The 26,792-nt window shown below is 37.6% G+C and overlaps 1 protein-coding gene across 1 annotated transcript in view; it reads right to left on the bottom strand.

The window, feature by feature from the left end:
- GMDS (GDP-mannose 4,6-dehydratase) overlaps positions 1-26,792 on the bottom strand; it is a 625,677-nt gene that overhangs the window by 457,580 nt on the left and 141,305 nt on the right. Inside the window, exons 2-4 of the mRNA XM_027040165.2 lie at positions 18,612-18,656; positions 9,899-9,986; positions 7,682-7,791 (exon numbers count right to left, since the gene is read on the bottom strand). Of these exons, the coding sequence (XP_026895966.1) occupies positions 7,682-7,791; positions 9,899-9,986; positions 18,612-18,656 (243 nt within the window). The remainder of the gene's footprint in view (positions 1-7,681; positions 7,792-9,898; positions 9,987-18,611; positions 18,657-26,792) is intronic.

Raw genomic sequence — 26,792 nt, forward strand, 5'->3', positions numbered from 1 at the left:
GCAAACTGGGATTGGAGGTTGAGGGGAGCAGAATAGCCAATTTGCAATTCCCTCCCCCCTCCTTTGTTCCTACTAAATTCATTTGTTAGCCCTCCCCCTCAGGATGGACTGTGCCACCATTCCCAGGAGTTGCTGTTGTAAACAGCATAGTCAGGAGGGCCTTGAGGAGTTGATGTTTGAGTAAAGGTTGGGAGTAGTTAAGGGAACAAGCAGGTGGATATCTAGGACAGAGTATCAACAATCAAACAAGCATAAAGGACTATAGATAGAAGCATGCATAAAGGACTATAGCAAGCATATAGCAAGCATATAGAAGCAAGCATAAAGGACTATAGATAGAAGCATGTCGAAAGGACCCACAACTGAAGGAAGGTGCTCATTTTATAGATGACTAAATGGAGGCTTAAAAGCACTGAGCACTCTATCAAAGTCACATACCTTTGATAGGGGCATGTAACATGGCCAGGATCTAAAGCCAGAAAAAACACCAAGGCCCAGGGTCTAGAGTGGGCCTGGATCTAAAGTTTTAGAGTATGTCCTAGGAATTCTATGTGCATCCCTGATTTAAGAACTCTTGCCTATAGTGTCCCATGAAAACCTTCCTCCCTTCTGCCCCATGACATGATCATCTGCAGGTTTCCCCCACTATCCAAAAGTAGACAGTTCTAGGAAAACTTTGATAAGCCAAAATGGCATGAAAGCAAGGAACAATTACCATTAATTTATATGGAATAATTTTTTGAGCATTCCCAGACCCAAAAAATAACCTCTCTTAGGCTTTCCTGATACCTTAAGACACATCCTGCTTAACAGGTGCACAAAATAAGTCTAGATAAAGCACAGATGCTCACAAACACTGCTCAAAGCTATGGTGTCTTCATGCTGAGATGCTGAATGTAATTCCTGGGGAAGAAGTCTGATGTGCCACTCTCACTGCTCAGGGTGCAGGCTGCCTCTACAACACCTCAATACAAAACAAACACTGAACCTGATTTTTTGCTATTGACCTATTATTTTCATAAAAGTGAAAATTCTCTTCATATTTATTTTAGTGATAACAGGTACTAATTCAGGTCTTTTGTAAAAGCAAAGTGGTATAATATGATCTTTTTTGAAAGTAACACTAAGGATGTTTTGCATCTGTAAGCCTCCTCCTGATCCTGCTGGCATAGGGCTTGATAAAAGGCAGCAACCAGACCACATGTTAGATCGCTGCATTCACACAACTTGATTTAATGAAATCTAGCATGCAATTGTGTGGGACATGGAGCTAGAGTCTCATCCACATACAAGGATGTTCTCACATTTCCTGTCCTAACAGCAAGCTATACCCCACATTTTCCTGCTCTACTCACCCCTGAGGGCTCCCCAAGATAACCCCCCCCAAAAAAAAAGAAAAAAGAAAGAATGAATGAGCAGGGACACAGAAGAACAGTCCTCTCCGCTGTTTGCTCTGGGTTTTAATAGGCCACCCCCTACCCTTGCTATGATTACACAGCACAGGGCCACGTTATTGCAATTTTATTTTGTTCTATAACTGAGTTAGGCAGTAACCAGATGTTCAACCTAGGCACCTGCCTTTTCCTACCATAAGCAATTCTCCAATGCATCAAGTCACCCACCCCCTTCCCCTCAATGAGAGAAGCCACAAGAGGTTTAGGCTTCCTGGAGATAAATATGAGGGTCAGCTCTCCAGCTATAAATTTCAACTCCTAGAACAAGCCAGGAAAAAGCCACTGGAGATGACAGTCTTTAACTCAGGTAATTAAACAGCTCAGTCCCCTTCCCAAGGGCGACTCGTCTAATTCCCATGCCTTTTTCCTTTTTTTTTTTTTTAATTCCCAGCTTCATTCCCTGGCCTGGTGTTTCTCTCATCTCTTCCCAATTCTAACTTGGTGCATGGCCACTATGCTAGCTCCTTGGCTCACGATCAGCTCTGCTTCTTGTCTAGCTTCCTGGGCTGGAAGTTCCCACCATGAGGACAACTTAGACTCAGCTCCTTTGTGCTTCCATGTTCACAATTTGCTGACTGGTCCCACACAACCAGACAAGGAATCCCACTCCTGCTCACTTGGTCATGCTCTAGTTTACCTTCTGGTAAAAAGACAGCCTCCTAACTTTCATGAAACAAAATAAATGTCATTAAAGAGTTAGAAAATTAATGAAAACTATGGAGTTATTCAATTTGAAAAAGATAAAGACTTAATAATGGTCTGCAACACTGAGAAGGGATTTGAAAATCCTTCTCAAAACTGAAGGAAAAAGAGTAAACGACTTTCTGTCTCCACTGAAGACACAGGGGGGAAAGAGTAAGCTTAAGAAGAAACTTAGGTATGTGGGGAAAGAAAAAAATTATGGTGAGAACTACTTTACATTACATTTATTACTGCAGAGAAAATCATTTTCTTGCATGGTCCTTAAAATAAATTATAGAATACAGAGATCTGAGTTCCAATCCTGGATTGGCCAGTAAACTAGCTGTGTGACTCTGAGTAGCGTCATTTATAAAATGAAAAGCATATGAAATCATTTTTTAATTTTTTTTTTAATTTTAGAAAGAGAGAGAGTGAGAGCATGCATGCATACAAAGGGGGACGAAGGACAGGAGAAGAGGGAGAGGGAGAAGGAGAGAGGGCGGGGGAAAAAGAGTGAGAGAGAGAGAGGGAGAGACACTCTTAAGCAGGCTCCACATTCAGCACAGAGAACCCACAACCCTGGGATCATGACCTGAGCCAAAATCAAGAGTCAGACACACTCAACCGACTGAGCTATGCAGAGGTCCCCATATGAAATCATTTCTAAAGTTTCTTTTAGCTGTAATATTCCATGACTGTATAATTTTCATTTCTTTGAAAAAAAAATAAAGGCAACTCCAACTGGACACTGTGAGACAAAAAAGACTAATGCTGGACTCTATTTATTATAGAAAGATCACATCCAACACTATAGCTTCAGGAATGACATGAGAGTACCAAACAAGTTGGAGGAATGGTGGAAAAATCCAAAATCACAATAGTAATGAACATTGAACAGGTAAGAAATTTAAGACAGAAATTACTGAAAAACTATTATTTACACAGTTTTAAGAAAAGAACAATAAAGCAGGCTCTTGAAACATGTTCTCCATCAAAATGGGCTGGACTAAATGTTGAATAATTTGTTCCTACTTGGATGATGTCATCATGCTAGGTTTAACTACTTTTAATAACTAGTACATTTCCGTCATCTCTCACTTTCTCCCACATAAGATCAAATCAGCCTCTCAATGACCCACACTTCATGAGTCATAATTTTTCTGTTTATGATTCAGAAAAATGTCTTCAGTCAGTATTTCCCAGACTGTTGTGGGTTTATTCCAAGAACCAATTTCATCTTCATTGGTTTCCTACAGGAAACCAGACCAACTTCCTATTATTTTATTTTCCTTACTTTTAGCATACCATAGCCCACAGCAAATTAACTGGAAGTGAGAGTGATAGAAGACTTTATCCTGCACAAAGAGAAGCCAACACAAACAATGCCCAGTCTAGAAGTCACGGATTCAAAAGAAAATACAAAATGTGTTAATATTAGAATCGTCCTTCTTAAAAGCTCCAAACCAAATAATAAAAATGTATTTTAATTAACCTTATTGCAAGCATTTCACAGTCAGAAAGAACTTTTGTTTAAAAACTATTGTCTAAGAATACAATAAATCCTACAAAGTTAACACTGAGAATTCACTTCAAATATATATACATATATATTTCCCATCCTAACCCCCTAACAAGCTGCTAAAAGAACAGGCAGACAACTGAAGCCCAATGCAAACAGCCTTGGAGTGGTTGAGGAACTGAGCAACATCTCCCTAATAACAGGGCAGTCTGTCATCCCCAGCTACCATCACACAGCCCCTGACCCACACCCACTCCTTCTATGACTGATAATCAATTGGACATTAGCTCACAGCAGAAATAGTAACGTGGAACACGGATTTTTAACGGACATCCTAACAGCGGTTTGTATTCATACTATTCCCCTAAAATACTAATTATTTCTCAGGGACTACATACTTCTCAGAAAAAGATTTGTGAATGTGAAGAATTTTGATATAAATGTATATCAGATTCTCCTTAGACTCTCCATTCTCATCATTCATGATCGTAGGTATAGTTTTAGGCTTTAAAAGCACACAAGTTCACTACCTGTCAAGGAACAGGACTATTTTATACCAAATTCAAAAAGCTGGTACATTAAAAAAAGAAGGCCTAAAAAGAATGCATTTAAGACACATATCAAAAATAGATAAACCAAAAAACCGGAAACATTAGAGCAATGGCTCTCAAAGTGAAATTCCCAGATCAGAATCAGCATTATCAACATGTCCTAAAAACATAAGTTCATGAATCAGAAATTCTGGGGAAGCACCCTGCAACCTGCAGCTTATGCTAAAGTGAGCCTTATCTATCAGATATGCTCTCTTCCTTACACCAGGAAATTTCTAGAAAAGAATCCACTCAATTTACATTTCCCTTATAACCCCTCAACTTCTAAACCCTCTGTGCTAGCTAACTCTTCTATCATATTGCTAGAATGCTCTTTTTAGAAGTATCTAGCAATGCCGATATCCCCTCTTGCTTGAAATAGCCTGATTTTTACTTCTGTGACACAATTCCACCCTCCTGCATGTCAATCTCCCACTTTCCTGTTATCAGTGACTATTCTTCCTCTTCCCATTCTAAATACACTCCTGTCCCCTAGGTTCAATCTTCAGGCCTCTACTCTTCTTTTTCTATCTGCTGTCTTGCATTGCAAGAATTCTCAGAGCTGAATTTACATTTGTTGTACCCCTAGTCTCTCTCACAACATATTTGAAACTACCTCATGACTTGTTTCACCTGAATGACCTTCAAGTACTGCCAGTACCCTGGAATCAAACAGGGTGAAGGAACTTATTTACCCTGTCTGATTCCAACAGTCCCGCCTTGAATGCCTGCTCTGGTATTGGTACCAGCAGTTGTCTGGTCCCCTCGGCACTGGAACCTTGTTTTCCCTCTTCCCTGGCTCCCATATCTTATCAGTAGAGAGGTCTGTCCTACCAGGCATCCTGTATCATCTACTTCATTCCTGCCATCTTCATCTGACAGCTTCCTATCTCTTCTGAAGCCCTACCACTAGACTTACCTGTAAACCTCATCTCTAAATCTATTTTCCCCATGTTCAAAAATATCCAGAGGTGGGGCACCTGGGTGGCTCAGTTGGTTAACCACCAGACTTCAGCTCAGGTCATGACCTCACAGTACGTGGGTTTAGGCCCCACGTCGGGCTCTGTGCTGACAGCTCAGAGACTGGAGCCTGCTTCAGATTCCGTGTCTCCCTCTCTCTCTCTCAGCCCCTTCTTAGCTCACACTCTTTCTCTCTCTCTCAAAAATAAATAAAAATTAAAAAAAAAAATTTTAAATATGCAGAGGCTACTGAAAGGTAGCCCAACTATCTACAGAGCCTTATGTCCCATTTTTCAACAAATTTTTCGCTCAATCTGGAATGCTGATCATGTTAAAAATGTGTCCCAAGTTTTCTCACTTCTGACTCTTAGACTTACATTACTGCCTCCATTTCAACTGCCAGTTCCCACTATGTCTGCAAATTTCCTCCCTAAATCTTCTCCTTGAATCTCTTCAGACTGAAGTTCTCTCTCACCCTTCTCTAAAGACTCTAAGATACTAGTGCCAGACTCTCTCACTTGCCACAAATCACCTCTACAAAAGTTTAGACCCTCCGTGACAGAAGTGGGATTTATACATCTTTGTATCCTCTATTCCACCATGCATGCAAATATTTGTTAAAGGGCTAAATTATCTGACAAAGCAAGATTCATATTCAATTAGACACCATTTCTGCCAATTAACTGGCCTTTAGGTGAAGCCGGCAAAACACAATGAAAACAGATAAACTTCACATACATAGCAACTTTGAATGAAACAACTCAGTCTCCTACACTTTCTACACTTACAGTACAACCACTCCAGAATAATAACCACACAGTAACAGGCTCACTCAAGTAAGAAAAGTACAACTAACTTTTTGAACTTTTTGGAAAAAGAAGCCTGATCCATTTAATTCTAAAGTGACAGGGGGAAGACTTTCTATAAATAAATTTCCATAAAATTTCCTTTAGCTTCCCACCATGCCAGTTTATAGCCCCAGGGGTGAGAAACTATCTAGAATCACAAAGTAAAGTTCTTAATCTAAAGGAAGTTGATTAACAGAGGATTCATTCCAAAACATTCTATTTTGCCTGGAAGATACTCTCATTTTGGTGAGGAAGGCCAAAAAGCAGCTAGATAAATTACAATGTGGAAGATGGACTGATTGTTCCAGTTAGGGATAAATAGTCTTCATTCCTGGAGTGATAAAGAGAGCCACTATGTCTCTATAGAAAAGACAGGTGATAATCTCTCCAGGCATAGTATGCATAAGATACCCTTTCAAAATGAGAAAATACATTCAGAATCATTTAGAAAACCAGCTCTGCTCTAACTGAAAAACCTTGATAATTTTCACAGCCCAAAGCTTAATGCTGGATACAGGACAGTATCATCAGAGATTAAGAAAGGAAAAACATTTTTTTCCTAGACAGCACAGATAAGAAGCATCTTTACTAATATGTAGCTATCTGTCAAGGTTAATATTTGAGAGAAAAATGTACATTATGAGAATTTATACACTATTTTTAAATTTGATATCAATTATAAGACTGGACCTACCATTATGTTTCTCTCACTATGTTCACACCTGTTTCATTTTATTTAGAAACTTATAATTCATCCCTTAAACTAGCTGACACATATAGCTTCCACTGTGCCAGAGTTGGGGATATAAAGGAATACAATTCTGAAATAAGACTGCTGAATTCATTCATTGAACAGAAAAAATCACTGATAGATTCTCTGATTTGGGGGGAGAGAGGGACTGTTTTAACTTAGAGTTATTTGCTTTTATTTCTAAGCTCCACTATCCTGATTGAATAAATATCTAAATAGAATTCATATCATTCCTGGCTTCAGATTTCGCTCACTCAAGTGAATATAACAAAAACTTGAATTAAGGAGATTAGTAGAGCCCTAGGAATGGGCTACTCAGGTTTACTGCAATTTTTTCCAGAAAGAAAAACTAAAGAGAGGTAGGTAGACTACCGGAGAATCTGAATTAAGGGAAAAAAAATCAACATTAGCTGTATCATACTAAGGAGACAAGAGGCTTTTCTTCCCATGATTTTTACTACTTATAATAAAAAGTTAATTCAGTTAATTTTAACATATTATTTAACTCAAAAATATTACTTTCTCAGCCAATAATATAACCACTACCAAAAATTAATATTAAAATAGAAGTTTTATTGAGTTACATTTTTCAATATTTTAACAAAACACTTCATTCACAATGTGATTTGAAATGGCAGAGAACAGACTACAAGATCAATCCAAAATAAAGGAATACTGCTATTTTAATGTTAGCAGTAAGATTTTATATCATTCAATAACAGAATACACTTCTAAAAAGTATTAGTATTTCTATCAGATTCATTAATTAAACTTGAAGACTAGGAGCAGTGCCTGTATTATTGTATTAAGAAACAACAGACAAAATACAGAACAACTCAAGAACACAGCAAAGAAATGTGACTGTGAAAATGGCTTACTTTAACATGGCTCTGGGCTCCAAGGTTGTAGATCTCCGTAGGCTTTACTTCATTAATGATCTTCACAAGGCAGGTACTGTCAGTGAGATCACCATAGTGCAACTTCATGTCTTTAGAATTCAAAAACATACCATCAGATAGAAGAAAACAACAAAAGCCCAATTTTTAAAAATATCAAAATGGAAATGTATATTCTAAATGTCTGAAAACCAGACTGGTTTTGGAGTAGCAGAGAATAACTCTCATCTTTAAAGAACCTAAAGAGTAGAAAGCTATTCACATGTGTTGCCTATGTCTAAAGAGGATTTTTAAAAACTCAAAAGAACATTTTAAAAAAATCATATCAAGGGGCACCTGGGTGGCTCAGGTGGTTAAGTGTCCAACTGAGTGTCCAACTCCATTCCAACTCAGGTCATGACCTCACAGTTTGTGAGATCAAGCCCCACATCAGGCTCTATATGGACAGCAAGGAGACTGCTTGGGATTCTCTCTCTCCCATTCTCTCTGTCCGTCCCCCACTTCTATGTTCTCTCTCTCTCACTCTTGCTCTCTCATACACACAAAATAAATAAACATTTAAAAAATAAAAGATTAATTAATTAATTAAAAAATAAAAGTCATATCAAGACAGAAGGCAGATATTATACAATTAATGAATCTTATGGTTCCCAGATAGTTGTAAGGTATGTTACATAAGAGTGATATTCAGATAAAGAAAATCTCACACTAATGTATATATTCTCTAAAGAACTCTGTAATACACTGTGTAATAGTGAATCAGACGCTTTTATCTGGTGATTTTTAAGTACTTCATAAACATGAATCCTTAAGCCATCCATGAAATGAGTGATGTAGTGACATAATTGATTAAATTGATTAAAGAACAACTGGCCTATTCTAACCCTAAGTCTCAGTAGATCCGTACACTGACTTCATTACTATAAGAATTTGACACATTGTAGATGGGCAATTTGCTAGCTTGATCTTTACATTATTTGTACATAATACTAATCTATGTTTAGATCCAATGGCAGTGCCATTCTTCACTTTGCGCAAAAATGATCATAATTTTCAAGGAGGATGCACTAAATAACTAAATATAAAGGTGAAAAGCCTTTAGTGGAGACAACTAGATCATCTTCCTGATGATGTCACTACTTGTACAAGTAACCCAAAACTCCAAGTATTCGATGCTCTGAAATGAATACAAAATGACTTATGCTTGGGGCACCTGGGTGGTGCAGTCGGTTAAGCGTCCGACTTCAGCCAGGTCACGATCTCGCGGTCTGTGAGTTAGAGCCCCGCGTCAGGCTCTGGGCTGATGGCTCAGAGCCTGGAGCCTGTTTCCGATTCTGTGTCTCCCTCTCTCTCTGCCCCTCCCCCGTTCATGCTCTGTCTCTCTCTGTCCCAAAAATAAATAAATGTTGAGAAAAAAAATTAAAAAAAAAAAACAAAATGACTTATGCTTTACAAACTGACGGAATCATCCCTGCCAGCTGGAAAAACTGGACAAGCAGAGCCGGCTGAACTTGGAGTTTAAAAACCCAGTGTCCTGGTCCTAGTTCTGTCTTTTACATGGTGTATGACCTCAAATAAAGTTACAACCTCCCTTTGCCTCCATTTCCTCATCTGTAAAATGGTTTCACTCACAAGTTTAGGAGCTGCTGTAAAGAGCAAATGAGAAAACTCTGTGACTGTGCTATGTAGACTATATGGCTACATTCAGGCAATTTTAATAACAAAAAAACATGCAACTGCAATGATCTGCAAAGCAATTAAATATAGTTTTGATTGCCATTTGTTTTTGGACCTGTCTTCACAAATTATTTAAAAAATTAAATACATGTACAAAGATTACTTGGCTTGATTACATTAGACCAAACACAAAAAGTAAAGGAGTGTTCTGAGAATATGGACCCGATCTTACTTGAGGGGATAAGGACACCTGGAGAAGGGCAATCAAAGGCATGTCTACTCTTGGTCCCTTGAGCAGTATCACCTGACCAATATCCTGTAACAGACTAACCAAGATGACACTGTGGCCCAGGGGCAGCAAGCAATGGAAGGGTTTTCAAAGCACGCAGATAGAATTCAACGCAGGCAATTCACCGGTAAATAATTGCAACTTGATGGGCTTTGAGAAAAATGACATCTGAAAATACCTTATCATAATACAGGAAGTTATAGAAAGAAATTTTAGTGAAGAAAATGACTTACTTCCTTCAATATGAGCCTGGGGGTTCTTATACAGATGTTCAATTCGACCTGTATTGAATGAACTGGATCGCCGCACAATTCCATGGACCTTCATTTTTTATAGTGTGGAAAGAAAAGAAATTATAAACATGTAATGATGATTAACAAGCACCTCAAAAGTTCTTTTGTTAATGCTTACCTTGTGAGAAAAATAACTATTATTTATAAACATTATTATTTTTTAATAAACATTATTTTTAATTTGTTAGAAATAGTTCCACTGCTTACTTTCTCCCCAACCACTGCCCACCAGCCACCAGCATGGTGCCTCCATCTCTCTGTGGTGTTTTCACTGGCAATCTCAACAAAAGTAATTAGATAATTATGCGACTTCACAGCAAATGCTTACTTACTGATACTCAAATGTCTCCTTTTCCAAACACACACACACTTAGAACCCTGCTGCTGACAAAAATATCTCTTGAGTTTGAAACTGAAGACAGACCATGCGAGGCCATATCGGTAAAACTGCCTTGCAGCCTCTAACACAAAGCATGAGGCCACGAGGCTCTGATGCCACCATGTCCTTCCAATGTCCTCATTATAAATAAATATATGGGTGCACTAATATAATCTGGTAGCAACTCCTATAACGCAGCTTTGTGGAAAAGTAAGAACTAAACAGCACAGATTAGGAACAAGACTTATATACTACTAGATTTAACACATGAAGCAAATTCAAATAAAAAAAGGATTTTTTACTTTTTAATTTTTATCTTTGACTTAACCATAATAAGTGTGACAGTGGGATAAAGTCCTTGGAACAAGAATGCATACCTGTCTGATACCGAAGAAAAGACTATTTGTGTCTGATACATAAGAGAAATTGTTCAAGACTTGGTCTCACTTCCTTCTGGTGTCAAGATTGCTCCCTTTGTGTTGCCAATGCTAATATGAGCTTATGTCACCAGCTGCCCAAGTTCCAGTTCTACTGGTGGCAGTTTTAATCCTTCACCTATTTTAGAAGTGTTCCTTCTGAAGTTGAGTAGTCTCATTTGCAGCTGAATACACTTCTATATTTTCACTCAATCGTTTTCTGTCTGTTTCAAACCAAAATTAATCCTTGGCATGACTCAAATATTCCAAATGGGGGGGGCGGGGAGTGGAATTATAAGCACATAAGACTTTCTTTCAAATAGAAAGAAATGTCACCGTCATTTTATACAGCATACATGAGAAATTAACTTCTTCAAAGGATACAACACACCCACAATTAATAATTCTGTTGGTTAGTTGCTTTAGCCAAAGAGAAAAGCACTCATACACACTATTTTCCAAAAGAACTAAACCCAAGAAAATTTGGTAAAAAGGAAAATATTTTAAGAAGGGAATATCTCAAACTTCATTGACATCTCAGGAGGAAAACAGTAGGGGCACCTGAGTGGCTCAGTCAGCTGAGCATTCAACTTTGGTTCAGGTCATGATTTGGTTCAGGTTCATGAGTTTGAGCCCTGAGTCAGGCTCTGTGATGATAGCTAGGAGCCTGGAGCCTGCTTCATATTCTGTGTCTCCTTCTCTCTGTGCCCCTCCCCCACTTGCACTCTGTCTCTCTCAAAAATAAATAAGCATTAAAAAATTTTAATAAAAAACAATAAAATCTAGGAAACACTAAATTGAGATTTGGGTACACATATCCATTTCTTAATTTGAAAGTAGAGAATAACACATCAAGCCTAGAATTATTGTACTTGATGGTCCAATTTTTCAGGTTGTAGCTTAATTGTAAAGTTGAACTGTTCTACAAACAATTTTAACAAACAATTTCAGCAAATAATTTTTGTTTAAGAAAAATCAAGTTCACATACATACTTATACATAACAAAATTGGTATTGACCACCAAGTTATTTCTGAAACATAGATTTCTCAGATGTAAGTAGAGCTTTATTTCATTGGATATAAAGGAATTTCTATGTTCTAAAGACAACTGAATTTTCGTAATGAAGTAATAATAAAAATATGATTTAGTCTATTTTTTCTCTTGATCGCTGGATTCTGGGTAAGTCACATATTCCAACAGCCCAAAACAAAGAGCAACTCCTTATACATACACAATGCATATAAGCTTTAAAGGCTCTGATAAAAATATCAAATGATACTGCTAGATTTAGTACGAAACCAGACAACTACACAAAGTCACAGCAAATGAATAACATAGGACTTTCTGTCACACTTATAACCAAAAGCATTAAGCACTAAGTTTTTTTATAACACACACACACACACACACACACACACACACACACACACACAATGTGTTTTAATTTCCCCTACTCCCAACTTTTGGTATGTGTATACAGGGAAAGAAAGACCTGCCAAATGCTTAATACATGACAGCAAGTATTATTCTAAGAACTAATGAAAGCTGAGTCTGTCTGCTTCAGAGACAGGTGAAATACAAACTTTAAGACAAGCCAAAATGTGTGCAAACTGGATAATCTAGTTAAGAATTTGAGATTAGCAGTTTCTCTTTACAGAAGGGATGTATGCATGGTTGTTGTTTGTTTTTATAAGGATTTTGGGGGGAAAGGAGCTGAGGAGTTAGGAAACCAAACTGAAAAGATAAATGAGCTGAAAATGACTCCATATAAACTTAATCAAAATCACTATTATGTTATAGTAGTTCAAAAACAAAATATAATTCTGAAAAACCGATGTCTTAAATAGAAATAAGTATTTTGACAAATAAATTTTATGTTCCATTTAACTAAACGATGAAAAAGAAAATTTCGAGTTCTCTCAATGTCAGAACAAAGTTAATTTTACTTCAAAACCTACACTCAGATAAGGCAATATAACAGAGAAATGCTTGCTCATTTCTTTATTTATTACAATCACAAAAACAGAAAATTGTTGCTACTGGATTTCAAATCCTTCAGGATGTTTGTTATTTTGATCAAGAAAACAGAAAAATTATAACCACTAGATTTCAAATTCTTCAGTGTCTAGATTTCTCTTGGAGCCAAGGAAGGATGCTTTCCCAGGTATGTTTAATACTACTTGCCTTTTGAAAAGCATAGATAATATAGGTAACATCAATAGCTAATATGTACATGGCAATGACCCCAGTGCCAGACACTGTTCTTTATAGACATTAAATCACTTAATCTTCCTAATATTATTAGGATTATAATACAGTGCCTGAGAGGACAATGCCTGAGATCACACAGCTAATATACGTGGTAAAGTTAAAGTATATACATGGTTCATTCTACCAACATTCAGTATGTTTCAAAATGAAATCCATAAAAACTTTTGCCTCTTTTCACCCAGAAAAATTATTTTATAGATTCTCACCGATCATGATTGGATGCATAGGAACTCCATGTTGTAACAAATGATCTCTCAGATAACAACTGGACAATCCTTATATGCTATTTTCTTTCTGTTTTCCTGATACTCCCTGGTTATAATTCCTTTCCTAGAAGGAAAACCCACAATTCACCTATTCCTTATTTTAAATTTCGATATGTTGTATTGTAGTTGTTACCATGTTATTTAATATAAATTTTTCGTTTACTCCCAGATATATTTTAGCTTTTAAAATATATACATATTATTAAATATATATATATATTTACTCCCAGATATATTTTAGCTCTTTAAATATATAACTTTGACTTCTGTTTTTCTGGTTTTTCTGTGTTTTGGGGTACAAAATAGGTACAGAAGTATGTTGCTAGCTTATCTGCTAACAGTGATTACAGAAAGGCACTTAAACTTTCATAAGAAGTTTCACTTCTGTCAATGCTCCTTTTCCCCATGGCAAGAAAGAATACAGGGATAGGATCCTAGGAAATGTTAACAGGCCTACCTTTCACTAATGCTAATTAATGAACTAGACTAAGGAGCCTTCTATAAAATCTCTATCCCCTGGCTTGTCAGCATCAAGCACTGTGTCACCTTGTTACTCTTATATCAACCAAAGCCCCATAGATCCCACAGAGCTTCTCTGGACTGTTTTCCATCTTTTTGTCTCACCTAAATCTTCAAGACAACCTTAGGAAATAGATGCATTTATTATCCCCATTTACCTAAAAAAACAAAACAAAACAAAACAAAACAAAACAAAACAAAACCCTAAGTCTTAGAGAGGTCCAGTGACTTGCCCAAGGCCACAGAGCTGCCAATGGCAAAGGAGGAGTAGGAAACAGGCTGTTCAGTGTTCAAGCCTAAGGGCTTCCTCACCACTGTAAGCTGGACCTCCTTGTTCACCTTCCTGGCTCTGAGCTGGCTGACAGACTATAAGGGAGAATTATCCTTTGCACTTTAACAACTGTAGAATTAAATATTTGAGGTTTTAAAGGGTGAATTTCTATAAAACCTGACAATTCTGAATTTCCCTCATCATGATATGGCACCTATTCTATAAATAATAAGCAAGTGTGTGATTCATTCTCTTTAATGTTTAATGTTAAGCAAAACTCAAGAAAAAAGCAACATTAAAAACTATAAGTTTAAAACTTTAAATAGAGTCTCTTCTCAATGAGAACTGAGCCAGGAATAAAGCAATCCTTTACTTTCTTATGTTATATCATTCAGAGCATGATCAAATGCATGGATTTCAGTGGCCACATTAGAAGGCCAGGGCCCACTGCTTCAGGAATCTAATATGTGAGGTCACAGAAGGTAATTAACAATAACTAATCAGTCTATTAATATATGATATTCCTTTTCAAGTCATATGCAAATGTCTATCTTTGCTTTAAAGTTAGCCAATCCTGGGGCACCTGGGTGGCTTAGTCAGTTAAGCGGCCAACTTCGGCTCAGGTCATGATCTCCCAGTCTGTGAGTTCGAGCCCCGCGTCGGGCTCTGTGCTGACAGCTCAGAGCCTGGAGCCTGTTTCGGATTCTATGTCTCCCTCTCTCTGACCCTCCCCCGTTCATGCTCTGTCTCTCTCTGTCTCAAAAATAAATAAACGTTAAAAAAATTTTTTTAAATATAAAGTTAGCCAATCCTTTTATACTCTGCTTTTTTTTTTTTTTTGACTAAAGAAAAGTAAAGGAATATATGTAACTGTGCTGTGCTAATTTTATAGATAGGATTTGGTTTTACCTACATGGCTCCATCATCATTACCTCACCAACCTGTCTCTGTTCTTCAACCGGTTGCTCTGCTCCAGTTGACTACTGCTTCTCTGTAGAGTCCATGCCTCCCCCTCTTCATAATGAAAGGCTGACTTTGCCATTACTAGCCAATTAAAGTTTGCCCCTTTCTGCTCTAGGAAGAACTCAGCCTCATTATCAAGCCTATTCACAGAATCTATGGCTCTTTTTCCCATTGCTTATTTGTTCCTGGGTTATACTCTGCTACCCCAAAGCATATTGTTTCCAGTTATTTCTGATCCTAGTGATATTCCTTATACAAAGCATAAATTCAAAATAATATGATAGCTCAGAGAAGCAAAGCCCCACAAATTAAGGTACCTTAAGAAATTCTGTTCATCTTCACCATGTGATTAAATGATCTCATTTGAACCTTTAGTTGTACTTGTTCTCAAACCATAAGATCCAGGAGAGCAGTATCAGTCACACCTGGGGGCTTGTTAGAAAGGCTGATTCCCAGACCCCTGAACCAGCCATCCGCATCTTAATGGGGCCTCTGGGTGGTTCTGATGCATACTACAGGTTGAGAACCTGCTGTGTTAGAAGTCTGTGCTCATCCAAATTGCTGATGTTGACCCTCTGGAATCAGATACAGACAAGTGTCTCCTCTTATCCTAGTGCATGCAATTTACTAGCCCTATTATTTTGCTCATGGTCTTGAGCAACCAGGGGCTGCTGGCTGATAACTCAGGAAAACTTCCAATGCAGCCCCTTTGAAAAATGACCCTCATATTTACTTCAACCTAAACACAAAAAGATGAAGTCTTTGCCACTATTAGATTTCCCTTAATAGCTTATCCTACAATTATATCCATGTCTTAAAATTGAAGACAGCAGCCTATTAAAATTGAATACAATATGGATAAACACCCTTTCATTCCCCTATTCCTACAAAAGTCGTATTTCCCCAGGACTATGAAGAGGAATCATTTCTGATTATGCTTTGTAGCTCTATACCTTCTACCTGTACTGTCTGTAGTATTTCCCTCTATCAATTTATGGATCTCACTCCTAAATCTCCCTTCTCTGGTCAATCATTGTTTCAATGATTCATTCCTCTCATTAACTGTGATTTGCCAAGTGGACCTTCTGTTGCGTTTATCATAATCAAATATGCTCTTATAATTTCAAATGTCAATGTAACAAAAACATTTGTAGCTCACCTGGCAGTCCTAGGTTCTCATTATATTTATTTCTATGTCTGTCAACCATTTAGGAACATCTTCTCAAGTCTGCCAGTTCCTTAACGAGCCACCTAAATGGAGCTTTGCATGTCCCTCTGCAGGTCTTCTTCCCAGCCATTTCTAGTAATACTAACAGCAGCATCATGCTGAGACCGTTCACCATCTACCATATCCAGATTAACCCTAGGCCCTATCACTAGTCCACCACATTTTCACAGTGACAACTCCACCTCACGCTGCCATGCCTGCTCCATTTTCCTCTGGGCTAGCTGTGGATACAACTTGTTACCACCATCCTCACCCATGTCTTAGTCCCCCATGTCCACCTTGGAAGTAAATTTCAACACCACACAGCTTAAGCTTTCTGTCTGACATATCACCTCACTGTTCAAAACTGCAATGACCATGATGGGGTTCAGGACACGCTACCCCAAAATATGGCATCTTGGTGTATGGAATATTTTAAGCTGAAGGAATGTGAGAAAACAGTAGAAGCAGGAAAGTCTCTCTAACCTTCCCCCTGCTCTTCTCCCCTGAAACAGTCATGACACCCTCTAGTGAGAGGTATCCACCCTATAACTGGAGAAAAGGAGCATCCTTGTCTCTGAAGACAAGGGGATGCCAAGAAGAATTCAAATAAACAAATCTTGTTAAGTTTTCCCCTATTTATTATATTCACATCATACTGCCTGACCTGTCATATTTCTCCACGACCATCCAGTCTCCATCGAACCTAACATAAACATACCTAGCCTTAACAGTTTCTTTGGATCTTCATTTCTTTATGAAGGTTTCCATGTCACGTAAAACTTACATTAAATAAATTTGCGTGCTTCTCAGTTTAATTTTCAGACCCAGACAGGGACCCTAAGAGAGTTGAGCAAAAATTTTTTCCTCCTCCACATTAAACAAAAAAAGATTAACAGGAAGAACTTCTACAGTTTTCTCAAACTCCTTCTATTTTCTCCAACTTCCACTATTTTCTCAAACTGCTTCAGCTTAAAATATTCAATATGCTGAGGTGCCATATTTTGAGGTAGCACATCCTGAACCCCATCAACTCTTACTCACAAATTTCCTTCTCTTGGTTCACTTGATACACAGCCAAATCACTAACTCCTCTCTAGCTACCAAACACCTCTCAGCCAGTGCCAGCACCTGAAACAGAGTAAGTCTCTCTGCTAATCCTTCCCTTTTAGACTTACCAAAGCACTAAGTTAATGTAGTCTAAATAAATACCAGTCTTTATCTAAAACTAACTCTTCTATATTACATATGATCTACTCTAAAATTCTCTGCTTTAAAGAATATGTATTTATCACTCAATTATTATAGGAAATCTTTGCATATGAACATAAGTGCACATGTACACTTTCATAATTATAGTTGTCTCATTTTGATATTTTTGCAAAATATAAAACTAGCTGGCTAGGTAAGGAAATAGAAGGTGCTAAACATATCTGCTATTACTTCTTAAAGTCTAAAAGTCAAGGCTCTCAGAAAAGATTATGAGTTATAGTAAGAAAGTTTCCTTTTCAGCAAATCCTGTTGGCATTTAGATGCCAAATTCCTTGCTGTTGTTTTTCCATCTGCCCACCATGCACATTTTTTAAAACAGTACACCTACAATTAGAATAATCCAGAGAATCCAAATTTATTAACATAAACACTCCCAGATCAGCCCAGAGCATATGGGTCACTGTATAGGTTTTTCTTCTCTGTGTAACATGAATTTACATAGATGTATATATCTGAGAATTGTTCTTTAAAAGGGTAAGATATATACATGGGGTTATATCAAATTCAATATGTAAAACTCCGGTTTCCTTTAAGGAAAGCAGTCAGTGTTGAAGGAGAGGACAAAAGAGGAGAAAAAGATGACGACAATGATGATGACGCCAGCAAACCCAGAAATTTCAGCCTCCATAAAATATATGGCTGCCTATTAGAAAGCAAAAACCTCTGAGTGTAAATGTTTCATTCAAGCTTGCCAAAGATCAGCTTAGTTTTTATTGCTCTGTGCAATTTCCGAATTAAGTGACTTCACTGCGAGACTTTTTTTTATGTAACACATTACATCATAAATTAACCCTAATAATATTATAGCTTTTAGCTTACACAGATTGCTGTTTTATCTAAGAATGTGGGAAGCGTGCAAAGCAGTTAAACACTAAGGAACAGGGGGAAGCCACCAGTGCTCACCAACAGATAAATAGCACAATGAGCTGGCATGGTTACAAGCCAAGCGGCACATTCTTCCCCTGATTTTGACTTGTTATCAGAGTTTCAGTGGAAAACACACACAGGAGGACTACGGCAGAGGAAGCAGGAGGCCACTGCGTCCAAGTGATTCCACCAGCCTGTGCTTGCTCACTGAGTCACTCACCTCGTAGCCTTTCTCCAGCAGGAACTCAGCCAAGTATGACCCATCCTGGGAAGGGAAGGAAAATTGACAACTGTCAGATTCATCATGGTGAGGAGAGAAGGCAGCCAAAACTGAGAGTTTTGAGAAAAGCACTGAAGAGGCCATATGAACTTAAATTAAGGATCATAGCAACCAAAATAAAAATAATACAGATAATGATGGTAAAAACAGAATAATGATCAACTTTCTACTATTCCTTGAGCATTTTCATAGACATTATTTCATTTGAGCACCAAAGCAGCACAGTAAAATGTTATCATTGTATTATTCATGGAGTAAGAAACAAAATCTGGGGAGATAATATGGGGCAACAGAGAGAACATGACACTTAAGATTCACATGGATTTGGGTTTAGGTTTTTCCACTTTATTATGCAAAGTATGTGTAGCAAAGCAGAAGTCCTTGGTACTACAGGAACATACAGGAATCAGACTAATTCTGGGTGGTTGTAAAAAAGGAATCACTGGGGAAGAATTAGATGAGAGCTGTGGGGACTTGGGGAGAAGGCAGGGTGAGTGTGAGGAGGAGGCAGGGAGCACTAGAGTGTTAATGTTATTGAAAAAAGACACCATAGTGGAAAGGAGGAAGACGAGTACTTTCGTGGGAGAAGGCTTTCTAGGCACTAGTGGGAGTTGGCTTCTAACAGGGGTTCTGGAAAGTTCAGCAACAAAAGACTTTTGGGGGAGGGGGATAAACACAATCAGACTTGTGTTATTATCACTGAATATGTATGCATATACACACACATAAACTTTAAATAAAAGAAGGATGTTTATTTTTTACAAAATAGAAAGAATGCATCTTAAATCATGCAGTTAATCCCTACATTAAGATGAAGGTATCTGACTAAACACAGAGATTCTCGACTGGCTTTTAATAACTCTTGTAAAAATTTCTAGATAAGGAAGAGTGTCATTTAAACTAAAATATTTCATGTGCCAGGTTTAGGGAAAGGAAGTATGAGAGTCTTCTAATAAAACTATTAAGAGACCAAAAGGTGAGAAATCACTGTTCTAGAGGTACTATAAAAAAGCTACCAGCCTTGCTCAAAATATGAGTTGGATAGACATTTTGCAGTAAAACCTGTTAACTGCCCACCTGCTTTCAGCCTGGGTAGGTCCCCTCCATCCTATCCAGACTTAAACATAAAAATGGGAGGCTCCAACTACTGGATACTTGTGTACTCAAAAGTAGCTGGGGATATTTGGTTTCTTCACTTTGAAAAAGTTTACAATATCCCTCTGAGCTTCAAAAGTTCCTACCAGACATTCCAGGAAAAAGAAAAGTGAAGCAAGTCTTATTATTGTCATTAGTTGGCTTAAAGCTGGAATTGGAGACACCCTATGGGTCCTGAAAATGACAGGACTGCCAAAAGAGTGTTTACTACATTAATGCAGAGTCACACATAAATTCAGACAGGATGACAAGGCAAGGTATACAAGGGACACATTTTGTGGTTCATTAAAACCACCAGCAGATTTTCTTCTGACTTGACATAAATATTCTGTTTTATAGACTCATGTAGAGAAGAGAAATTGTTTAACATATTCCTTTTCCTCTCAATCTTATGATTTACACACAATTACACAGTTTTTAAATACCCAACATGCAAACTAAATCAGATAAGAGGGCTGAACAATTCAGACTAGAACAGACCAACAGAAATGTAAGAATAATGAGTAGTCTTACAAATCAATTAATGAGAAAACAGCTTAATAGAAAAAGCATTTACAATAAGAGGAATAATTTTACAGTAGTCTGGAAAACCCTACAAAATATGAAGTTTTGTTTTGGTGCTGGTGTTAGTGTTGTCATTTTGAAGCAGGCAACACTATACTTTTCATCTTTCATAATTCCTCTTTGGAATAAAAATTTAAAGCGCTTTGTGTTCTACCATGGCTACATACAATGTTTCAAAAAAAAAAAAGGCAGAGGTGAAAGTGCTAGAGATCCATGGGGGCTGGGAGGGCTGTGATTATTCAGAAAGCTGATGTGAAACAGACCTGATCGGGCCTGAACCCTGTCAATAAGGTCTTGTTCTTCTCACCCAGGGCCCTTCTCAAACTTTCCAACCACACTGGAACATTCTGAACCAGCAGGGCACTCACTTCCTCCTGACTTCCTTGCCAGGTCTCTCAAGTGATAGGGCCTGGGCTGCACAATGAGTGGGAAATGGAGCAGAGCAAAGGCTCTTGGTCTCTGGCCTAGGCAGCCCAGCTGGCCTCCCCTTGTCCTCTTCCCAGGCCCCTGAGGGGACTCCACAGGGAGACACAGTATCTAAACAGGCAGGCGTCAGCCAAGCCAACAAGATCATTTTTTCTGCCTCCTCTAGAAGAACAGGGTTGTTGGAGAAGGCTTCAATCAGACTAATGACTGAAATGTCATGGCAACTGAGAACCTATGACCAACATTAAAAATTCTGATTCTTAATCCCCCAGAAAACAAGGAACTAAATGAACTAAATTTCCAACTCACTTGCTATGAACACAATTAATTTGGTACAAATTCCAGCCTGGGTTCAATCCTTGTTATAGAAAACTTTTTAATTGGAGAGGCAATGTCCCATTTGTGACTCTTTTACATTTAATTTTGCACAAATTAAGGTAATTAAGGGTTTCCATTTTATATTAAATGCTATACAGATCTGAGTAATCACCATGGCTATAACATTTTCAAGACACAAAAACATTTTCTATCTTATTCTTGCAAGAACTCAGCCTGGAAAGCAAGAGCCACTACATCTTAGGTAAATGAGGCATGTGAAGATAGCCATTTTGCCTAATATCACACTACAGAGGCAAAGCCAGGACTAGAATCCAAGTCTCCTGTAATTTTGACCTAGAAAACAACCTTCTTCCTCACCCTCCTACACCTGGGATCTACGAAAACATGTCAAAACCTAACAAAATAATGAAAGACCATAATGGGTTTACTTTTATTTTTATTTTTCTTATTTTTTTCAACGTTTATTTATTTTTGGGACAGAGAGAGACAGAGCATGAACGGGGGAGGGGCAGAGAGAGAGGGAGACAACAGAATCGGAAACAGGCTCCAGGCTCTGAGCCATCAGCCCAGAGCCCGACGCGGGGCTCGAACTCACCGACCGTGAGATCGTGACCTGGCTGAAGTCGGACGCTTAACCGACTGCGCCACCCAGGCGCCCCTAAATCAAATTAATTTAGTCATTTTCCATTACACAGTGCTTATGGATTAATCAGTGCTTCTAGTTTTGATTAAGTAAACTAATTTTAGAACATTCCAGAGCTCAGAGGAAGGAGACCATACACAGCACCTGAGATTTCTCAGGTTTTGTTTGGGTGTATGCACCACACAGGAAACAGTATAATGTTGTTTGAAGATGGACTTGGATTGGCTGTGGATGTATTTACTGTTTGGCACTCTAGAGCCAAGGAGGCGGGGCCAATGACCAAGGACCAAAAGTGCCAGATTTAGGTGTGCCTGATGCCTATAATCCCTATACTTGGGTATCTCTGGTTTTTTACCTTTCATGGAGTATTCAGAAATATTTTAGATAAACACCCATAAAAATAAAGAGTAATTGCAAAAATTAATCCAATCCTATCTTGTTTTTAAATTTTTTTTTAATGTTTATTTTTGTGAGAGACAGAGAGACAGACAGAACATGAGTGGGGGGAAGGGCAGAAAGATGGAGACACAGAATCCGAAGCAGGCTCCAGGCTCTGAGCTGTCAGCACAGAGCCCAACGCAGGATTCCAAAGTTGGATGAGCCAGTCAGATGCTTAACCAGCTGAGCCACCCCAGCGCGTCTAATTCAATCCTATTTTGACTGTAGCATTAAAATTCCCTAAAATTTCACAACTATAAAAAGCTGAAGGAAGTAAAGAAAGCTAACCCCTTCTCCCAATGGCCACCGAAGGCTATATTAAGTACCGACTGATCCTCTAATCTAGCCCACATCCAAGCACGTATGTGCCAGGCAGTCTACCTTCCTACAGAGGAGACTAGCATTTCTCTTTTCTCTTCAAACATGGATGCACTTATAGTACAGAAGAACAAATGAAAAGGACACTTTCTTGTATGCAATTTGCGAAGCGGTTCCTCTGAACTGCATGCTAAATTATACTGTGTGTTTCTGCCTAAGAACCAATTGGCAGCTTCTTTGAACAGAATAAGTAGTATTGGGCTAAAGAATTCATGCCACTAACACATGAATTTCTTTGTTTAGACCATCTCAAGCATTAGGAAATAGAATATCCCTTCTGGAAGGAGAGAGAACACCAATTTATGGTGCCCTTTATGTTCTTTAATTCTACAAATTCTAATTACACTAAAATAAGCATCTTTTCAGCTAATAGCAATTACAATATCAAAGTAATCTGTACCTCCCCATAAAAGAAATGCAAACAGCTCAATGATTAATGGAAGATGCAGTTTAAAATTAGAATGAAAACTTCCAATGGGAAGATTAGCCACATAATATGAAGAATGCAGAAGCAGAATATACTTGAAAAGTATTTTCACTTGGCTCATGTTTGTAACACAAATCACTGCATAAAATCTTTGTCAAACTCACAGAATTCAAAAGACCATAGGGATTAATTAATCCAACTCTCTCATTTTACAGGTCAGGAAATTGAGATTCAAAACAGTTAAATGTTTAATGTAGAGTCACACAGTACGGAAGTAGCAAAATCTACACGCAAAAAATAGAAAGAAAGAAAAAAAAAACAGTCTTCAACTCCCAGGCCTCAGAATTTTTCACTAAAAACTACTGCAAAAAAATGTAGGGGCACCTGGGTGGCTCAGTCAGTTAAGCATCCAACTCTTGATTTCAGCTCAGGTAATGACCTCATGGTCGTGAGATTGAACCCTGCTTCCGGCTCTGTGCTGACAGCGTGGAGTCGGCTTGGGATTCTCTCTCTCTCTCTCTCTCTCTCTCTCTCTCTCTCTCTCTGTCTTTCTGCCCCTCCTCCACTCACACGTGTGTGTGTGTGTGTGTGTGTGTGTGTGTGTGTGTGTGTGACAAAAAAATCTAAAAAGAAGAGAATGGACTAATGTCTACAGTTGAGAACCAAGTAAAATACACTAATGCACTTCCAAGTGAAGAACAAGAATACAGCCAACAATTATCAGTGGAGTGAAAACTAACTGAGTGGTAGACAGGAAATGAGGATATTATCAATATTTAAGACATAAGTAATTCCCAATTCCCATAGTCTTTTATTTTTTTTTAATGTTTATTTATTTATTTTTGAGAGAGAATACAAGCTGGGGAGGGGCAGAGAGAGAGAAAAAGAGAGAGAGATACAGAATCTTGGGCAGGCTCCCAGCTCTGAGCTGTCAGCTCAGAGCCTCATATGGGGCTTGAACTCAAGGACCGCGAGATCATAACCTGAGCCCAAGCCAACCTGAGCTACCCAAGTAGTCTTTCAAAATTAACAATTATTTCCCCATAAAAGCCACTGCCACAGAAAAACAGACTTTCTCTTTTTGTGATTTACTTCCTGTTAGAGAGGAGCACTGTAATCTAGAAACGCTATCAACAAACTCTGAACAATAAAAAATTTATTGTGCCTAGCAGCTAAGATATTCTTCCTGTAACCACCCATTCCCTCTGACTATTTGCCAGGGAAAGAGCCCTTCAAACAGGTGTAAAGTGCTTGCACATACACCTCATACATATATATACATATACAGCAGCGCTGTTGCCAAACACAAGACTTTCCAGTAAACCATCATGAACTAGGTTAAAAGCAACATTTTAAAAAGAAGCCAGATATCTCCAATAATCCTACATATGAATGTAATGTTAAGTCTTGTGTCCATGGTAAATTTTTTAAAAAAAGATTTGCTGAAGAAAAAATATCACAAAGAAAAAAAATGACCTAAAAGGTTAATTTTACAAACATTTTTTTCCAGTTTGACAGGTTAAAAATGATGTTTTTCTTTTCATTTTTTGGCTAGACTTAAGACTGAAGAGTTTTTTGTTTGTGATCATATATACTATTTCTTCTAGGAACTATCTATTCTTATTTTTTCTATTTTTTATCCACTTTTCTAGTAGGCTGTATTTTGCCAATTGATTTGTTCTTGTTAGTATCTAGAACACACATAAAATTAATTTTGGTCTCTAATATAAGCTACTCAAAAAAGTATTTTGAAACAGATTAACTGATTTTCAGTGATAGAACTCCCATAATTAGCTGGTTTAAAATACATGTTCTTTTCAAATTGCAAATGATTGTTGCACGTTCTTGGTTTAATGACCAAAGAAGAATGCAAACACCAAAATATGAATTCCAGCTAAATTTGCGCAACCCAGCATTTGTAATATTGTTAACTTCAACATAGTAAAATAAATTTCTGTAATTAGACAAATGCTTTAAGGAAAATGGGATTAAAGGGTTAACAAAAGAAGGTAGAAAGGAAACAATTATTAATAAGGTATAGAAAGACAATTTTTAACTACATAATTAGAATTACAACACACACACACACACACACACACACACACACACACAGTCCCAGAAATGTTTTAAAAAGCCTTGAAAGGAAATATGAAGGCATTTTTTAACAGCCTAAAGTGTGTTTGGGTGTACATAATATGTAGACACATCAAGAATGAGCCAAACTTTCATCTCTACATGAATATAAGTATGCCCAAAGAATACTGTATCCCACTGACTAGCTTTCCTTTTTTTAATGGGTAAGCTCCTTTAGTTTGAACCTCTGTGTTTTTCTCTCTCCCACTCTCCTATTCTTCACTAATGCTGAAGTTTTATCCTTCAGAGATTTAAAAAGTCTTCACATGACTTACTATTACTACAAATAATATTAATAGTAAGTGCTTATATACCACTTAGATAAGATATGCCAGACATGCACTAAATGTTTTACATTCATTAACTTTTAAATATTCACAATAACCCTATGTAGTTGGCACTATTATTATCCCCATTTTACAAATAAGCAAACTGAGGTGAGCTGAGACCAAGTAACCTGCCCAAAATGTCAGTAAACAGAAAAAGAATTTGAAATATATATGTAATCTACACACACACACATATATGTAATGAATTATTTATGACAATTTGTTTCACTAACAGGATCAATTATCCCATAATGATGGACAGATGTTTTAACATAAAATTTGGTCACTAAACAATTTATTAACAATATGAACTGTCCCAGATTAGTGAATATCAAACATCCACTTGGGCCATAGGTGTTATGGAATAAAGGACAGGAAGGAAATAAGAGATTTAGTCCATGCCCTATTGCTCTGAGAAGTATCTGGGAAGCCAGGCATTTCCTGGCCTAGATAGGATTATGCTCCAACACTGGCTCAGACCTCCACATTTCACATACATCAGCAAACACACACGTGGACAGATTGAGAACAGTAACCAGGTAACCTGTGCAGCTAATCAAAATGTTCTGCTATCAGTGAACACCAGTAGATGCATGAGTCATAGACAGAGGGTGGCAAGGCTGTACAGATAAAAGAAAAGCTATGAAATACTACCATATTGACCTCTTCTATACTGGATGGCAGACTTCCCTGGAGAAATAAATCATCACACTTGAGCATGAAATCAAGGTGGGGGGGGGGGGGAGGAAATACAAGAAACATATCCCTGTCAAAATCCTTTTAAATATCTACCTAACTGGCCATTCAGTGCTGGTGTGAATTAACTCCTTTCAAGTTTAGAACAATATACTAACCGAAAGTTTTTATAACTCAGCGTTCCAAATACATTGATAAAGATTTGGACAGACCTGTAGGGAAGTTAATAATAAATCACCAGTAAACTTCATGCTTAAATAATAACTTCTTTGTAGTAAATATATATATACAGATTTTGAAAACAGAGTTCCTCTCTTTCCTTTTCCCTTTCTCATTATCTCTCAAAGTGACATTCTATACAATTAAAGCCTGTTTCTTTGCAAAATATACGCTTATGTAGTTCTATTCATCCAAGTGATTTATACAGGAAAGGATTTTTTACAGGTACTCAAAACTAAAACAGTGCTATACTTTGTCCAGTGTTCAAGTCCATGCTTAATGAAAAACTTTAAATTTCTTTGTACTGAAAAGAGAAGAATTATGAAATTTTAGTATTTACCTGATTTATTAACACTTCCTTATACATTTCTTTT

Source organism: Acinonyx jubatus, chromosome B2 (genome assembly GCF_027475565.1).
Source record: "Acinonyx jubatus isolate Ajub_Pintada_27869175 chromosome B2, VMU_Ajub_asm_v1.0, whole genome shotgun sequence".
In the NCBI taxonomy this organism is placed as follows: domain Eukaryota; kingdom Metazoa; phylum Chordata; class Mammalia; order Carnivora; family Felidae; genus Acinonyx; species Acinonyx jubatus.